Source organism: Eucalyptus grandis, chromosome 8 (assembly GCF_016545825.1).
Source record: "Eucalyptus grandis isolate ANBG69807.140 chromosome 8, ASM1654582v1, whole genome shotgun sequence".
NCBI lineage: Eukaryota > Viridiplantae > Streptophyta > Magnoliopsida > Myrtales > Myrtaceae > Eucalyptus > Eucalyptus grandis.
This window is the reverse complement of record NC_052619.1, coordinates 65,031,138-65,046,428: the sequence shown is the minus strand read 5'-3', so window position 1 is coordinate 65,046,428 and position 15,291 is coordinate 65,031,138. Positions and strand designations below refer to the sequence as shown.

At 38.7% G+C, this 15,291-nt stretch overlaps 1 protein-coding gene across 1 annotated transcript; it reads left to right on the top strand.

The window, feature by feature from the left end:
• Positions 1-10,285: 10,285 nt before the first annotated feature.
• On the top strand, positions 10,286-13,897 carry LOC104414699 (salicylate carboxymethyltransferase). The gene is given in 5 exon segments (XM_039298758.1): positions 10,286-10,369; positions 11,870-12,089; positions 12,092-12,300; positions 12,467-12,721; positions 13,387-13,897. Coding segments are annotated over 5 exon segments (1,119 nt in total). The 5' UTR covers positions 10,286-10,294; the 3' UTR covers positions 13,747-13,897.
• Positions 13,898-15,291: the final 1,394 nt, after the last annotated feature.

Genomic DNA, 15,291 nt, shown 5'->3' with positions numbered 1-15,291 from the left:
GCCAGTGTCCACTGTTCTTTGTTTTAGCCCACGTCGCCTGTATAGCTCCCACATGGCATTGACTCCAAGAAAACGATGAACCCAAAAACGGAATGAACCGTATGCTAATTTGGTTCGAGCATATTAACGGACACATGGTGAGCAACGAGTTGGGGAGCAAATATTGACCTATTCCAAGCTCGAGCGCACACCCAAACTCAAAACTACTCAACAAGCGACATTCAAATTCAACAAAACCAACTCATTCAGGTCAAGAGCAAGAGAAATGGAGTCGACTCTCACCTCGCTCAAAACAGGAAAGATCAAGCAAGGCAAAGAGGTTCACGGAATTAGGCTCCACCGTGGGGGTCCCTACCCGGCCTGGAGACTATGGCTAGAGGGCGAACCCTAGACGAATCAGGCTACAATCGGCCGCCTTAGTGCCTCCGAGCCAAGATCCTCAGGGTAAGGGCGAGCTCTGTCTGTCTCTCTCCCTCTCTCTCTCTCTCTCTCTTACTCTCACTTACTCTTGGCTCCCTCTCCAGCCTCTCTTCTTCTCTCTTTCACTCCTTCAGCGAACGTCCAGCCATCTCAAACGCTTCATCTAATTTCTTTTAAGTATGCAGCTGTAGAGCTCCCAGACATCACTTTGACTTTCTGATTAATGCATCTCTTGGCCTCATAATCGAATGGATATATTTCCTTTGACACACAGAACAATGATGGGACCCTCCTCCCAGATTGGTGGCCCATCTTCGCTCCTTTGCAAACTTCGCCTAGAGGGAGGGACATCGAAGTAGAGCTTGCCGCACAGAATTCAACGCGTCGGGACACCATCGGTGTTGCTCACTGACGGAGAGGATGACGAAGCCGCGGGATTCGCCGAAGGCAACGTTGACATTTCTACGCAAGCAAGAGAGAGAAAAAGTTTGGGTCTACAAATGAGCTCTCCCTTTCCCGCGTTCTTCTTCTCTCCTCTTTCGCTCCTTTCTTCTCTCCAGCGAAACACCTCTAGCCAACCTCCCTCTTTAGCTCCTCCAGCTGGCTAAGGATAAGCAATGCCTAGTTCCATACAAATTTCACTTAAAACTTGAAACATATTTATGGGAATGAGTTCCTCATTTTTTGACAAAACTTACTCTACATATCTTGAAACCTGAAACCTACCACCTTATAGGTTTCAAGATTGGTCTCAAGATTTATACAAGTTCCACTTATACAATTAATTAAACGATTACAGTGAATTATAATTAGTACTTGCTCACTGACCATAACTTATTTATATACACACAAAAATATGAAACATTAACAAAATAAAAGTTTCAGTTATAAAATGAAAGTTTAGACTAATAGTTTTAGATTACATACTCATTATCGAACGCTATAAAATACCGCAAAATCGCGCAAAGAAATAAATAAATTAATAAAACACAAAAACTTATTATGAGTTCCATTAATCTAAAACTTGAAACTTACCCATCAAAAAAATTAATTTTCTAATTTTTGGAGCCTAAAATCTATTCTGCATACTTTTCCAATAATTGAGTTTTCTATTCTTTCCGCTGGCCTTGCTTTTCCATAAGCCAGCTCACCTACTCCAGAAGGTCTGGGTACGCTCGCGTCGCTTGCTGGTGGCTCCTCACCCTCGCTCACGGACGGACGCCTCTTTTGCTCGGTCGCCCACGTCACTGTTGTCGCTCCCCTCTTTCAGAGACGCGAGTCTATGCTAGGGAAGAGAAGAGAACGAGGGTTGGGCCCTGTTTTCTTTTCTCTCTTGGGCTTAAACATGGGTTTTGAAAAAAAAAAAAGTAGAAAGAAAAATAGAAATTAGGCCTAAAGAGGATATTAGGAGCTGGGCCAATAGATGGAGGGACTAGAGGGCCGAAAATTTTGTTAAAAGAATGGGCTGGAAAAACTGGCCCACTCAATTTTTGTTACTATTGTTTTTTTTTTTTTGCTTTTTATCTTGTTATAACTTTTTATATTTTTGCAAAATAAACGGATATTTAAATATTGACAAAAATTCGGATGTCAACACTTACTGTCCATTTTTCTTAATTTAAGGCAACACTAACACATCAAGAGGATATTGTCACACTACCAAATTGAAGAAATGGCTTCCAATGGAGAGGATGCCTGGATTATACATCTCCAATGTCAAATTAACAAGTTGGATCATGTTTGCACCCAAATATGTCCAATTTTTATTTATTACCTATATGTGATGACCGTTCAGAAACAACAAAAGTGAATTTGACAACCTTATATACAACTGTCAAAAATAACAATGAAAATGGAAAAGAGTGGAGAATATACTATCGGTGCATGGTTGGTCATCCATGGAGGAAGCCAATTCAATGGATTGAAGATTAGTCGATATTATATGTTGTTAATGACTCGCGTGTGCATGTTGGCACATATCGACAAGTGACAAATGATCGTGAATTATTTTAACAAAGTTGTCGATGAGCATTTTAACTAAGGAGCAAGGTGATTGATTAAAAGATTGCATCAAAGCTCTAGCACGTACACCTACTAGTGGAGATAGGTCACAAGAGCATGTGTAAACCTAGAGAATAGTCCGACCATTGGAGAAGTGGATGACTATTTCAAAGGAGCTTCGAAGAAGACTTGCCGTCGTGGATTGAGTACTACTTCAAAGGAGCTTCAAAGATGACTTGCTAACATGGGAACATACGACTTAAATTTTGGAAGAAACCACTCCCAAACAGTTATAAAAGAATGCCCATAAATACCAAGTTCTCACCAACTAGAAAGAGACACCCTGGACAATCAAAATGTAATAGTTTATTATCTTTACTTTCTTGCACTTTATTTTTCCTTAGTTATAGCTTTCCAATTCTCATCTCGATTAAATTTCAATGCGTATCTTTATCCCAATATTTCGTCGTCGGTTCAATTCCGACATACATCTCTATCATGAGTGTCGCACCGTCAATTAAATTCCAGCACTATATCTTTGCATATTCTTGAGATTTGTCGTCGATTAAATTCCAACATAGCTTGTATGCATGTATTGCTATGGAAGTGGTTGTATTTTTAAGCCTTCTTGTTAATTGAATTCCAACACAGTTTATATGTACATTTTGGTTTGAAGTTCAAAGTGAAGGTTTACAGTTATTTCTTATTCGCCTAGATATTTCATGTTCAGAGTTGCCACATAACCCATTTCCTCTCATTAAAAGCTAAATAATAACTTTCGAAAAAGATGTTGCATCATAGATTAAATTCCAGCAAAACAAATGGCACACCTGGTGGGACCATTGTGGTTGATATGAGGAGATATGATGGTGAGAACAATAAATCAACTTGATCATGAGAACGCTCGCAATGACAACTCATCATCACAACCTGATAATAATAAGGCAAGAAAGTCGTCGATTGCACTATGGATGGTAGAGCAAGAACAAAGTGGAGATGTCAGTATCTCAAGACAACTCATCGATGAGCAAAGAAGACAGTTAGAGCCAAGCCTATAATGTTGGCTACCATGCAATGGTTATTGAAGAAGCACAAGAATGAATTAATTAACTGAATGATAAAATATCTCATCAACGTGATCAAGTCAATTATCGTCAATACCTCCCACGAAGTGATGAACAGGACAAGAACATCGAGTCATTTAATTCGAGTGCAGGTAAGTCCTAATAATCTTGCATTTTTTAAAGGTTATGCCTATCAGTAGAGGCAATTTGCTTAATCTCATTCAAGTTAACTCCGGTGGTATTAATTATGGCGATGACAAGGAGGCACGTGATGACTCTTGGTTTCCTAATTTAAAAGAATCGAATATTGATAGATCATTCATTCTTTTAAAGGGGGCATATCTTTGCACCCAAAAATGTCCAATTTTTAGTTATTATCTACATGCGATGATTATTCGGAAGTAAAAAAAGTGGATTTGACAACCTCATAAGCAACCATCAAAAGTAGCGATGAAAAGGGAAAAGAGTGGAGAATATAGTAGCATGTTTGGTCATCCGTAGAGGAAGCCACTTGAATGGATTGAAGATTGGTCGATATTACATATTGTTGATGACTCTAGTGTAAATGGTAGCACATATCAACAAGTGGCAAATGATTGCGAATTATTTTAACAAAGTTGTCCATGAGCATGTTAACTAAGGAGCAAGGTGATTGATTAAAAGGATTGCGTCAAGTCTCTGACATGTACACCTACTAGTGGAGATCATGGAGAACCGTTACGATGGGAAGTGAACGTGGAAGATTGAGTCAAGTGTACTGCATCAAGGCTTAATCTGAAGAACGGTTACAAAAGCACATGTAAACTTGGAGAATAGTCAAACCATTGGAGAATTGGAGGACTATTTCAAAGGAGCTTCGAAGAAGACTCGCCGATGTGGATTGAGGACTATTTCAAAGGAGTTTTGACGAGGACTTGCCGACATGGGGACATGAGACCGAAATTTCAAAAGAAATTGCTCCCAAAAAGTTATGATATAATGCTCACATAAGACTCACCGATGTGGATTGAGGACTATTTCAAAGGAGTTTTGACGAGGACTTGCCGACATGGGGACATGAGACCGAAATTTCAAAAGAAATTGCTCCCAAAAAGTTATGATATAATGCTCATATACCAAGTTTCATCAACTAGAAGGGGACATAATCAACAATCAAAATGTAATTTTTTATTATATTTACTTTCCTGCCCTTTATTTTTCCTTAGTTATAACTTTTCAATTCTTGTCATCGATTAAATTTCAATGTGGATCTTTATCTCGATACTTGATCGTCGATTACATTTTTGCATGCATCTCTACCATGGGTGTCGCGCCGTAGATTAAATTCCGACGTTTCATCTATGTACGTTCTCAAGCTTTGTCGTCGATTAAATTCAGACATAATTCATGCACGTGTATTGCTGTCGAGGCTTGTTGTTGATTAAATTCCAGCATAGTTTATATATACAATTTAATTCGAAGTTCGAAATAAAGATTTATATTAATTTCTTATTCGCCTGAATATTTTACTATATGGAGTTGTCATAGAACCGTTTCCTCTCATCAAAAGCAGAATGACTTTTTAAAAAGAGTTTTGATGGTAGATTAAATTCCGGATAAACAGGTGGCATGTTATTTTGCCGTCAGATCGCTTGTACCAATTCGCCATGACTCAACTTCCTCCTCCTCCAAGGCCAGGGGCGATGATTCAACGTAGCCCATCATTGTCCACCCAAAGGGCGAGGCCGAGAAAGCAAGCGATGTCTTTAAGTCCCGGATTCAATGAATTTGACCAATTCGCACACGAACTTCACGGTGCCTGTCTTTAAATCAATTTGAATACTTCGCACGTGAACTTCATGGTGTTCAAACGGGACAGACCAAATAGACCCGTCATCCCAGCACAACAACTGGCCCCAACAGACCAAATCACAATTTTCATGGGCTCCCCAACTATTTATGAGCAAAGACATGGAGGGCAGCCGGTGATTGACCAAACATTTATGAGTATGATAGAAAGGAAGTGGCATTATATGCCGTCTCTGCTCCCCAACTATTACTATTCAATCTCTCCCCCTCTCTCTCTCTCTCTCTCTCTCTCTATCAACTTCCCTCATCAAAGCAATCGTACATGTACTAGGATGTTTGTCCAATAGCAGTGGATGAGAAGACGCGGAGCACTTCCTAATTAAAGCAATCGTACATATACTTGGGTGTATGTTCAATAGCAGTGGATGAAAAGACATGGAGATAGACATGGGGGTCGGTGACCGGTAGTAGAGCATAAGTTCAAGGCAAAATCAAAAATCGAATCAAAGGAGCTGTAAGGCCCTATTTGGTAACCATCCAAACAGGACCAAATTCTGATTCTTTGTTCCGGAATCGATTTAGGCCTAGAATCGCGTTTGGTAAAATTTTTGTTCCGGGAACAGATTGGGAATAGAATCAAGAACCAAAAAAGTTGATTCTTGTTCCGAGAACGAATTTGAGAATCAAAATCAAGAAACTTTCTTCTTCCCTTGGCCAATCTCGCAACCGCCGTCCACCACCGCGGCCACCGGTCCGGCGAGCTCGCCGGAGGCAAGCCCAGCCACCGACGAGCTCGCCGGAGGCTCGCGGCACCGGGCGAGGTCCAGCGAGCTCGCCGGAGGCTAGCCCAGCCACCGGAGAGCTCGTCGGAGGCTTGCCCAGCCACGGCGAGGCTCGGCCTCCTAGATCTGGGCGACGCCGAGCCTCGCCGGTGGCTAGGCGGGCCTCGCCGGGGCTGGGCGTGGGCTGGGCAAGCCTCGCAACGCCCGGCCCCACCGGTGGCCGGGCGAGGCTCGCCCGGCCCCGCCGGTCGCACGGCGAGCCTTGCCCAACCTCGACGAGGCCGGCCCGGCCCCGCGGGCTCGGCCGACGAGGGCGGCGATGCTCCGGTGAGGTCGCCGGCCGTAAGAAGAAGAAGATGAGAAAAAGAAAAGAAAAAGAAAAAGAAAAAGAAAAGAAAAAAAAGGAAAATGAAAAGAAAAAAATGAAAAAATGAAAAGAAAAAAAAAAGGAAAAAAAGTAAAAAAAAAATTTTAAAAATTAAAAGAAATTGATTTGGAATAGAATTAATAAACACGGTACCAAACGCAATTCTATTCCGAATCGGAAATTTTGGACAGTTACCAAACGGCTTAAAATGCTTAGAATCGGTTCAGGAACGAGAATCAAAAGAATCGGTTACGCCGATCAGAATCTACTCCGGGAACAGAATCGTTACCAAACGCACCCTAAGAATCAGTCCAATTTCAGGTTCTCGACCGATTCTTGACTTTAAAATAAAGTTGAATTGATATGTGCAATTCTTCCTATCCATGACGCTTATTTCCCAATATGCCTTAATAGATTATTTCCTTTCAAACTTGTCTTAAGATACACATACAACATATCTTATTTTGCACTCGGCAATGTGACACCTATTAATTTCCATCTAGGGTTAGATGCGTTCCATATATTTATATTAGCAAAGATTTTCAAATCATTGAACAACTTGCAAAAAAAACAATCATATACAAAATTTTTAGCTCATTTCATTATTCGATTCTTAAAATAAGCGCAGGATACTCATGAATTCATAGGCCCTAGGTTAAAGCAATTAAGGTGAAATTTCGTGTTAACAAAGAAAGGAGAATATGTATCATGCGTAATTTGTCGGTGAAAGTGTAAAAGCAAGCCAATCAAGGCTCACATTTAGGCCATAATTAGTAACCACCCATTATTGACTATTTCTACTATTTCTTTCTCACAAACAAAGAAGAATATAAATTCATTTGGTGATATGAACTAATTTTTCTATTTTTGAGAACAGATTGATGGTTAGATAATATATGTGGAATAGAAATAAGAAGTAGAAAAAGTTACCTTTTTGGTTTCCAAAAACAATTTCTAAAACCAAGACATTTTCTTTTCTTTCTTTTTTTCTTCTTCTTCCATCTCTGGTTGGTCATTAATCAAAAATTTGAAGATCATATCAAATGCATTCCTTCTCTTTTTCTATTTCGAGAATAGAAATTTTGTGAAATTACCAAACGCATTCGAATGCTCAAAAACTTTCTGAAAATAAAATAATTACCAAATGCATCCTTAGTGATTTTCCTTCATCCTTGTAAGGTGATTATAACTTCATTTGCTTTTATTTGATTATAAAGAGAATGGGAACATGTCACTAATGCTAGTGACCCCCTTTGGGTATTACCATAATCGTCTCTCTTTCATTATAGAAAATTCGGTTTAAGCCATAACTACTTTACATTACTTGTGATATAAAGATTTGAGGTAAGTGAGCTCGTTACTATAGTCCTACCAAGATAATAATAGCTAGAAGTCTCTCCACATGAATCATGCGACAGCTAGACAACATAGTACAAGTTATTTCGAGATTTGTTTATGACCTAATCAAACTTAGGATCTATTGGAAGACAAATAACCCTTTCCCCATAGGCCAATCACTTTGGTGGTAACTATTGTAATTTATGTCAACGTGAAAATTACTAGACAAAACAAACGACGAATAATAAGGGATGCCAAAATGTACATGATTCAATCCAATATTAATATCTACATCTATGGAGAAAGTTGGTAGCAAATAATTTACTAATAATCAGAAAATTCAAGTTACAATCATTCATACGCTCGAGTATTTTTTATACCTAAATTAAATCCAAATCCCAAGTGTTTACAAATAAACAATCCATTTTGATAACTTAAAACTCATGGCATAAAATCCACGTGTTTGGAACCAAAGGAAGGAGAGCCATCGTGCAGCGCAACTCTTGAGGAACCCTCACGCTCTCATGCACGAAAGAAACCCACCGGCGGCTCCTTGTCCTCTCCTATAGGAACCCACAAGACTATCATTGTGCGACTATATATTAGGGGTGAGCATATCGGACCAATCAAACTAGAAACCGCCCAAACCGGCACCAAGACTATCGTTGTGCAGCTATATATTAGGGGTGAGCATTTAGGACCAACTGAACTAGGAACCGCCCAAACCAACCGGGTCTGGGCAGTTCATGAGAGTGTCGGTACAATTCCCAATTCCATAAAAATAAAACAAGTTATTTTTGGTCCGATTCTCGATGTTGGGGGGAACTCGACCAGCTATATTGTTTTTTTTTTATTATTTCTCAAAAATAGCAACAAGTTTAGTAATTTTTTGGGGGAAAGATTTACCTTGTCGATTATGTGCCATTTTCAAGAGAAAGATTTACCTTGAAAATGTTGAAATTTGGAGGCAAAATTGCCAAGTGATCGATTGCATAGGACGCTCGATCCGGTCCCCTATCCCAGAAATTGGGAACTAATTCTCCCAGTCCGATCTGACCCCAAGTCCAATTCCCGATTCCTAGGTGGGATCGAACCAAACTGGAAATTAGTCATCCCTTCTACATATAGAGAGAGTAAACCTAAGGTTCTCCTTCTTTGTTTTCTTTTTTTTTCCTCTTCACTCGGTGCTCCCTTGAGCCCATTCTTTGTCTTGTAATGGCTTTCTCTTAATTAAGAGAAGTAACCCGTGCATATCTTGTGCTGAAACTTGAACATTTATCCAGTGGGTTGAGTTCCGTAAATGGCTCAAATGCAAGAGATACTTTAGTAGTAACTTTGTTTGTATAGACCAATCATAGATACACAATCCTTCTATTATTTATTAGGACCCTTTAGTTTTTTCATAGGATGCACGTTTTGAATTTTGAAAGTGCCTCAACAATTTTTTTGTATTTTTTTAACCTAATTTTAAGAGCATTGATTTATAAAACTCATGAAAAATAGAAACATCTTTTAAGTTCAACCTCGCGCATGGCAATATGGCACGTATCTAGGCTTGTACTGTGTATGGAGAAGCACAACCTTACCCAAGTATCACATGTATTTTGTCTTTGTCTATCCTTTATTTGAAAGTAATAAGAATTCCTGTCCAGGTGATTGAGAGATCCCCCACCAAGTCGACATGTTCGTGCAAACTCATGCCCATGCATGTTGAGAAAATATTGAGTGTAACTGAAGTAGCCACCTCAACAATGCATAAGTCCATTCCACGTGTCGCTCACGGGCCCACTTTTCAAGAAACCTGAATCCCCTCTCTCTCCCTTTCATTTCTCTCTCTCTTCTTCACCGTTTCTTTGTCCTTTGTTTTTCTTTTTCTTTCTTTCTCGCTCATTGGCCTGTGGCCAGCGACCAGCCACAAATGAGGGCCGGCAAGGGTGTCGTGGTCCTCGCCTGTACCAACCCTCACCTATGGCCGGCGAGGGTCGATTTCATCAAATTCGGCGAGGGCTCAACCCTCATGACCAAGGCAAGGGTTGCCCTCCAAATTAGATGAAAGCAATGACGGCCACGAATGAGGGTTAGCATGCTCAGGATTATTTTGTCCATGGCTGGTCACTACAATCGAGCGGCATCCATGGCCTTAGAAGGCAAAAAAAAAACACACAAAAAAAGAAAAGAAAAGAAAGCAACGATGAAGAAGAGAGAGACAAGGTGTCTGAAAACAGAGAAGTGAAAGCGAGCAGAGAGAGAGAGAGAGAATGGGCCCACAAGAATTTTAAATGTTTCTGACTTGTGGGCCCAAGTACAATATGTGTCATAAGATAAATGGACTAATATTTTGCTGAGTTGGCTACAATTTAGATATTCAATATTTTCTCCATGCATGTTTCACACTTGAACTGGGCTCAAGTTACAGTGAATGCGACGCATTGAAACGAAGTACTTCAAAACTCTCCATAAATAGAAGAGCCTCAAACCCATTCAGATGCAAGCCAAATAGACTCTAAGAGAGAGAGAGAGAGAGAGAGAGAGAGATGGAATTCACACGACAATTCCCCATGAAAGGAGGAATGGGAGAAACAAGTTATGCTAACAACTCATTACTTCAGGTAAACTTCTCATTGTTCTATTGTGGGCACATATTTGTCTTAATGAAAATGGAATGACACCAAAAATACTTTCAAGAATTTATTTTTCAGGAGAATGACACTACTTTTCCTCATTCTTAAAAATTGATTAAACCATTAAGGTTTGCTCTAGTGGCTACCTTTAGGGGAGATGGGAAGTTTGAATCATCACTTTCTCAGAGGAATTAAGTAAGGACAATTAGTTTTAAGTATGAATTTCGACTTTCACGTCCTACAAAGGGACAAGACAAAAGTCCGAAATGAGTTGAAAATTAGAGTAGGACTAACGAGAAAAAAAAAAAGATTTATGACTATACACCCTTTTGTGATAATACACTACAATATGATTGTTCATTTTGTAACAAACTAGGTTCTTTTTGTTTACCGAAATTTGAAATTATATATGTGAAAGACACCATTTTACCACGCCCTATTAGACCATATCACTTATCGATCTAAAATTTAAATGATGTCCCTAATTTGTAGACAAATTTTTTAATTAACAAAGTATCTCTTGAAGAATGTACACTCAAGAGTATATAAAAGAATTAGATCTTGTAAAACCATCGCAACATGGGACAAATGATGTTTGATTTGGATAGAATGCACGAAAAAAATACCAAAAATATTCAAAACCTATTACATTTAATCATTTCAAACATAAACTTTCAATTTGACCAATTTAGTCATAAAACTTTTGATGATTTGCCAATTTAATCATTCAAACCAAATTTAATTGAGACATGAACACCAACTGTCCTACGTGATACAACTAACCCTTACGTTGATAGCTTTTTATAAAAAAATTTCTTCTCTTTTTTCTTTTTTTCTTTTTTTTTTTTTTTTTTTTTGGTAAAATTCTTCTCTTTTTTCTTTTTCATTTCTAAGCCTGGCAAATGCCACAACCACTTTCAAGGTCGATGAGAGCTTCATGGCTCACGCTTGGTCTAGGTGAGGATTGCAACCTTGATCCACACCTAGTGGCCAGTTAGGTCATCAACCCTTACCTAGGGTTAGTGAGGGATGACCGGTTAACTAACTTCATATAAAAGAAAAAATAAAAACTATAAAAAGGTTTAGAAATTTTTATAAAAATTATAAAAATTGTCCACGTAAATGTGGACCGTTTTATGTGACACTATCGATGCCTACCTCAGTAATTTTCTGACCAAAATGGGTTGAAATGAATAAATCGGCAAACCATCTAAAGTTTTGGACTAAATGAGTTAAATTAAATGGTTTTTAACTGAACTGGCACAAATTCAATTAATTTAGGATTTTTTTGGTAATTTTCCTGAATGCACAGAGTTTGCAATCTTCAATCGTTCTCTATTAACTACTCATTTATTTTAATCGAGAAGATATGTTCGAACAGTGTAGGGTAAACATGACAATTGTGATTTATTTCTCCGCAGATGAAAAAACTAAGATATAAACCTTTTCTCTTTATATTGAGTCAATGCTCTCTTTTCCTTTTCATAGAGAAAGGTGATATCGATGACAAAGCCTATAACAGAGGCAGCCATCACAGCTTTCTTCTCCACTATCGCCGCTACCATCCCGGCAAGCCTCACCATCGCAGACTTGGGCTGTTCCTGCGGCGCCAACAGTCTCTTCGCTGTGTCTGAGATCATAAGCATCATGATTGATCTCTGCAATGCGAAGAAGCACGAGCTACCGGAGTTCCAAGTGTTCTTGAATGATCTCCCGGGAATGACTTCAACACCCTCTTCAGCAGCTTCTTGCCGAGATTCCAAGAGAAGCTAAGTGAGCAAATGAAGAGCAAGTATGGAGCATCAGCGGCGTTGGCATGCTTCTTCAATGGCGTTCCCGGTTCGTTCTACGGGAGATTGTTCGCTCAGGAGAGTCTGCACTTCATTCATTCTTCGTACAGCCTTCATTGGCTGTCTCGGGTAAATTTTTTTGGCCCATAGTTTCATTTGCTAATAAACTCATTCATACTCTCTCTCTCTCTCTCTCTCTCTCTCTCTCTCTCTCTCTCTCTCTCTCTCTCTCTCTCTCTCTCTCTCTCTCTCTCTCTCTCTCTCTCTCTCTCTCTCTCTCTCTCTCTCTCTCTAGGTTCCAAGAGAGCTAGAGGAAAACAAAGGCAACATATCCATGTCAAGATCAAGCCCTCCGAGTGTGCTCAGGGCATATTATGAGCAATTCCAAAGGGACTTCTCAACTTTCTTGGAGTGTCGTGGGCAAGAGTTGGTAATCGAAGGGCGTATGGTTTTGACCCTCCACGGTCGAAGAAGCGACGATCCTTCAAGCGAAGAGTATCGGGGACTTTGGGAGCTCTTAGCTATTGATCTCAATGAGATGGTCACCGAAGTAAGCAAATTAAAAAGATCAAAGCAGTACTTGAATAGTCGCGGACACTTTAGTATTGAGTTGGTTTTTCTTATTACCTGTAGTAAAAATTGTATCATACTTCCGTTGACCCTGGTGAATTTTCTTAGTCCTCTAGGAGTATCTTTTGATTTCGCACTCCGAGACCAATCATAACCATAATTAGATAACAAAAAACAATGAGAGTAATGGTGGTTACGGTTAATGATTATTCCTGATTTTACTGTAGCTAAAGCACCTGTTAAATGAGCTCTAGCAATAGTTTTCGCATGAATTCTTTGAAAGAAAGCAATAGTGCACTTTGGATACCCTACATATTTAATCCGATTTCTCTTCCTTATGAATGTATTCAGCAAAATCAGAGTACGCAAGTAAAAATTATTAGGTATTTTAATTAAGTGCACACTCGTTCCCTATTAGGCATGGTGTAAAAAATGGAATGCACATTTACATACTAGGAAACAACAAATATCAGCAATATGCAATAGTTGCACAGCCAATTACATAAACATGTACCTACGGCTTCTTCTTCTTTTTTGGGTCAAAGTAACTATGACTTTTATTAGGATATTAGACTGACAACTTATTGCAATTGTTTCTTATTTTCGGTAGAAAGATCCAACATACTAAGTTTGTTGCTGACGTAGGGACTCATAGAAGAAGAGAAACTCCACTCCTTCAACGTCCCTTATTACACACCCTCACCAAAAGAAGTACGCCAGGAGGTCGAAAAGCAAGGTTCATTCTCAATCGATTCCTTGGAGGTGTTTGAAGTGAATCATGATGTAATTGAGACCGATTTCGACCCTAATGTTGTCTTAGAGGAAGCGGTAGACAAAATAGTCGGGTGCCTAAGAGCTATAGCCGAGCCCTTGCTCATTCATCACTTTGGTGAAGAGATCATTAATGAGGTTTTCAAGAGGTTTAGGGCTAAACTCGGCAACCGTTTTTCCAAGGAAAAGATTCCATTGGTCAGCATCATCATTTCGCTGAAGAAAATTACCTAAATATATCACAAAATCTCACAAATAAATTCATTACAGATGTATGTACTTCTGTAGTGAAGTTGAAATAAGAGTGTCATAAGTGTGTTTAATATAGCTCTAAAGTGTGGCCGTTTATGTATTACTTCTAATGTCGTATCTCGATTAAAGAAAATGCAAGAGACTTGCGCGTTTGCTTTTTTGGGGGGTCAAAAGAGACTTGCAAGTCGAAGGGCTTGACATTTGGGATTTTCTTTCAAGGATTTTTCTTTCGTATATTCCCTATAATGCGTCGGTCCAATTGAGCGAATTTGGTGTTTTCTTGATTTATTTATGTCAGGAAAATAAGACAGAAAAGCTAAATGAAGTAAAATATTCATCCAGAGATGTCTGAATGAATAAACACGAATTCCTCAAAACCGAAATTAGAAACTCAACTGGAAGAGCTTCACAATAACGTCAACGAAACATAGGAAAGGTTTTAGTCCAATATAATATAGAGTGGTTATACCATCAAATTAGTTTAAAAAAGAAAACTAATTTAAAGGGACATACATTGTTAATCATTGTGATTTGAAATTACAATTCGCATTCACAAAATCAATTGAAAGGAAAAGGACTTAAAAGAATATCTGTTACACAAGTGAGAAATCTAAACATGCCAAAATAATGAAGCCATCTACATTCTAAGAAATTGGAGGTATGAATAAATTAAAAGAAGGAAGTTGCTATGACAATACAAAACACCATGCAGAGGGCTATTCAACAATCGCATCCAGAATCTAACATTTCGTAACGCAGAGGTGGAACTTACGTATATCCAAAGTCTCTCAAGGAACGGTCAAATCTAGTCTCTTCTTCCTGCTCTTTTACTTTATATATGAAAACAATGGAAACATAGACATCAATTTTTTTAATAAGAAACTACACTCTTGCTATTGAAGTTCATTCGTAACCAAAGCACACATGAGTAACCAGTCGAGGTCTTTAAGAGTCTCTCAAAAAACCAATTTCCTTATTATAAATTGTCCTGAATATACGTAGTTTGTTATATATAATTTCGGCAAGATATCGTGACGTACATATAAAATTTAAGTAAAGAGATTCCTTTTTGTCATAAATGAGTACAAAAACGTCATAAAACAAACAAAAAAAGAACTTAGTCACCTAAAGCGAGTATAATTTACAATCTTTGTTGAGTTAGAACATGAAAACACTTTGCATATTTTTCCCTTTGAGCTTCCATTACCCCCAAATTTGCAACCTTCTCTTTACATGTGTTGTCATGGTCTCCAACATGCCTTTTCATTCCAACATATAGAAACATTTTAGGATGGCTTCTGGACTATCCATGCCACATACAGGGTCACATCGTGATTCAGTTTAGTCATGGCCAAATAACTGTGACAATAACTATTGTGCGATGGTAGTTTCCTCACATTTATTTGAATTCATATAACCATTATTGCACATGATTTATATTTAAATAGCATTTCTTTCTTTGGCTGAAACAAAAATCTCGTTCAAAGTAAGCAACAAGAGTTGGATTGCAAGGGGCATCAATCGAAG